At 33.8% G+C, this 3,983-nt stretch overlaps 1 protein-coding gene across 1 annotated transcript; it reads left to right on the top strand.

Moving 5' to 3' along the window:
• Positions 1-1,198: 1,198 nt before the first annotated feature.
• On the top strand, positions 1,199-1,866 carry LOC140776045 (probable calcium-binding protein CML35). Its single transcript, XM_073119594.1, has one exon. The coding sequence runs from the start codon at positions 1,229-1,231 to the stop codon at positions 1,733-1,735; it is 507 nt and encodes a 168-aa protein (XP_072975695.1). The 5' UTR covers positions 1,199-1,228; the 3' UTR covers positions 1,736-1,866.
• Positions 1,867-3,983: the final 2,117 nt, after the last annotated feature.

Raw genomic sequence — 3,983 nt, 5'->3', positions numbered from 1 at the left:
TACTATTTATATAAGGGGTTTATATTGTTCCTTTGTTATATTTTAATTTTAGCATGTCATCTTGTAAGGGTTTTCACCCTTTTTAATGTATTTGAATGGATTTGTAGTGACATGTATGCCTTTTTTTTATTGCTATTTTATTTTTGAGTCTTTTTGTTCTCGATGGTATGTTGTTAGGCGCCTAAGTAAAGCGATAAAAGTGATATCATAGAAGGTGAAATGAATTGTAAAATATAATTTCCCTTTTCTTTTGCAAATAATCAAATATAGGGTGTAGACGAGCTAAGCTTAAGCGAGTTGGGCTTGACTCAACTCAAAATTAATATAAGTTCAACTCAACTTTAGCATAAGACGAGCTCAATTATACAGGCTCGGCTTGTCGAAATATTGAGCCAACTCGAATCAGCTGACCAGCTCGATCCAGAAAGCTTAACAACTCTATTAATCTAATCTACTAAATCTAATTTGACATTTTCTTATATGGGACTAAGCATCTAAAGATTCCTTGTATAAAAAATAGCACGAAGTATATATATATATATACTTACTTGAGCTCGAGTGAGCTGATCCTAGTGAATCAATTAAAATTTTGAGCCATAAACTTTGCTCGATTGATTACGCTTATTTAGAGTTGGAGCCGAGCTCATAAGCGTCGACAGCCTGTCAGAAAAGACTTTTTTGACCTCCCTGAAGACATTTTTGAAGGCCTGATATATTATGGCGACTTTCATTAAATAAAAAGGAAAAAAAATTCAAATATAAGAATAGAACATTCCGGATAAATTGTAGGGTGGGTAAGGAAAAAGCGCACTGGTGCGCCCCACCTCAACCGTACCCCCAAAACAATGGGTGATCCTGGAATATGACGTGGCAAAGCAAGGGAAGGCCGCAATATACACCCAAACCGTTGGCAATGGAAGATGTGTTTCTACATATAATAAAATATAACATTACGGATCACAATAACGGCTAACATGCAAACAAGAAAAGAAAAAATGACTAGTACTATCCACCAACTATTTATATATATATATAATATAATGAGTGAATGAAAAGCAAAGAAACCATCCCACATACCTTTCCATATCAATCGGCATCGATGAGTACAAATGCGTGCCCATGTCCTCGCACGAAGCTTCCGCGAAGCTCACTTCCCTTTTCTCACTTCTTTAAAATCCTCTCACTTCCTCACTTCCAAAGCCAATTACTTCTCCCCTGCTCTCCAACAATGAAGCTTTCTCTATCCTCTTTCTTCCCCAACTCTTCCAAGAAGCACAAAACCCGCTCCATCTCCCGATCCGACGCCCCCTCCTTTGGATCCGCCACCACCGCTTCCTCAGAATCCGGTTCCACCCCCAAATCCGTCCTCCCGCCGTGCGACATCAAGATCTCTAGGCGGGACGCGGAGGCCGTGCTCCGTCGCTTCTGCCCGGACCCGCCGACCGAGGAGGAGGTCGCGGCGTTGGAGGCCGCAGTCGAGGAGCTCGCTGCCGGCGAGGCGTCGGCGGCCCTGGAGGAGATCCGGGAGGCGTTCGACGTCTTTGACGTCGACGGCGACGGGAGGATCTCGCCCGAGGAGCTGCTCGGTGTCTTCGCAGCGATCGGGGACGAGGAGTGCACGATCAAGGACTGCCGCCGGATGATCGCGGGGGTCGACACGAACGGCGACGGGTTCGTCGGGTTCGATGACTTCGTACGGATGATGAGGGGTAATGCAAGGAATGGGTGGTCGTGATGCGGAAGAGATGGAAGGCGGCAAGAAGAATAAAAGTGCTCGTCCAATGTGTAATCTATATGTGTATATATTTGAAGTCGGTTTGTGTATAGAATTGTTTTTAGTGGAAGGTGGATAACTAAAATTTTGGAGATGAAGCGTTAATTTTACCAATATCTACTTGAGTCTTTGCAAATATTTATGTATGATGATTAGATACAGTTCCGCATAATACATGGTTTTTGTGTTTATCTTCAATAATGTACGAAGAAAAATTAAGAGAGGATAACGATTGGTGGGATATATATATATATAATATGAGTTAAATTAAACAATGTATGTGTGAGAGTGTTAGAGCATCTCCAACTGAGCTTTATTTGGAGCCAATACGAAGCCAAGAGAATGCATGGTCACCGAACTCTATATTTATTAATTTAATAATATAATATATATATATATATATATATTATTTATTTTAAATTATTTAATAAGTTTTTTAGTTTTATTTTTTAATAAAATATATATGGTTCAAAAACTTTAAAATAAAACTAATATTTAATAATTCTAGAAGTTTAAACGCATGAAAATTATATTATATAAAGTATACAGAAATTAATATTTAATAATAAAAATAATAGATATTTAATATAATTTTATTTGATGTATTTAAGTAATTATATTTTAGCGCACATTAATTTTAAATAATAAAAAAATATTTATTTTATAAATAATAAAATATTATACTTATTTTTATAAATAATAAAAATTTAAAATTTAAATTAACTTAAAAATAATTTAATATTAAACCCATTTTAAAGGTATCAATGGGATATTTTTAACGATATTATTTTTATTAAAATCTGATCAGTAAAACTAATTATATACTCGGTTTAGCTGACTAGATTATCTAATAAAAGATAAAAATAAAATTAAACTTATTAAATATAATACTTATTTAGTAAATTTGAAATTTTAAAAAAATTTAAAAAATTAGAGCTGGGATCTATTTCTACAGTGAGACTCCAAATTTAGAGTTATATTGCAATAGAGCTCTTAATTATTTAATTAGTTTTTGATTCCTCAGCGCTGGAGTGAAATTTTTGTATGATAAGAAAAAGAGGCTAGAGTGATATTGTTGTGAAGTTAAGGCATTGTAATGTTACCGTGTCAACTCCGCGTTTCCAAAGCCGTGTTGGAAGCTCGGCTCAATTTTCTAATCTATATTGTTGAATATTTAAGATTTGAAAATGACACCTCTTCTTTCTTAATTATAAAATAAGTTTTACTTATAATCATTCTAATAGCACCAAATACTTTGACTGAAGTTTATCATTTGCTTGAACTCCAGATGGAGTAGAACGAGAGTTTTTGACTAGAATGAACTGATTAGCATTAAGTATAAATATTAATTAGTTCAATATTTTATTAAGACTATAATAAATTAGATTCTATTTAATAATAAGTTTGAGGAGTAATCTATTTTGATAAAAATAAATTAAAATAATACTAGTTTAGTAAATAAACTCATAGAAAGCTTCTAATTTATTTCACTACCAAGTCATATGAGGTACCCTTAAATTGATGCTAAAAGCTGAGAATGATTAGAAAAAGTAAACCATGGTAAAAAAACTATGGTATAATCTTTTAATGTGAAAAATCTCTCAAACCAAAGAGAGGAAAATAAACTATGGATCTATTCGAATCGAATCAATCTATTTATTTAAATCATAGAAAAAGTTTCAGTTATAATTACTGTAACCACACCAACGAGAACAAGAAAGCAGACAAGCACACTAAAAGACTTGCAAGAGTAAGGTAAGACTTGACTGATTGAAATTCCTCATTTGCTTGAACTCCTTCTTGATAAACTATTCCATAAGAAGAAAAGTTCTAATTTATTTTACTACTAAGTCATAGGTATAACTGATGTGATTCGAGTCAGATTGAGCTCATGGTTTGAGTCACTTATCTAGATAGAAAGTTATTTTCAGCACTTAGTTTAAATTATTTTCAGCTTATGTTAGTTGAGTTGGTTTAACATTTTAATGTGGTTTGGTTAATAATTTTGGTTTAGGTTAACTAATGAGCCTCCAATATATAATGTGGAGTACAACATGAATTAAATACGTTTTGATGAGTAAGGTTTTTTTGACTACACTGTTTGAACACAAAGAATGGGCATTTGAACATCACGTACAAACACAAATCGTGTTCGCACATATAAAGAAACTATATTTAGTTGCTAGAATGTGTCGCAAGGCTGTTCGAA

The sequence above is a fragment of the Typha angustifolia genome, chromosome 14 (assembly GCF_048772165.1).
Source record: "Typha angustifolia cultivar Huaian chromosome 14, ASM4877216v1, whole genome shotgun sequence".
Taxonomy (NCBI): domain Eukaryota; kingdom Viridiplantae; phylum Streptophyta; class Magnoliopsida; order Poales; family Typhaceae; genus Typha; species Typha angustifolia.
Note: the sequence above shows the minus strand (reverse complement) of the source record. Positions and strands in the feature narration are given on the sequence as shown.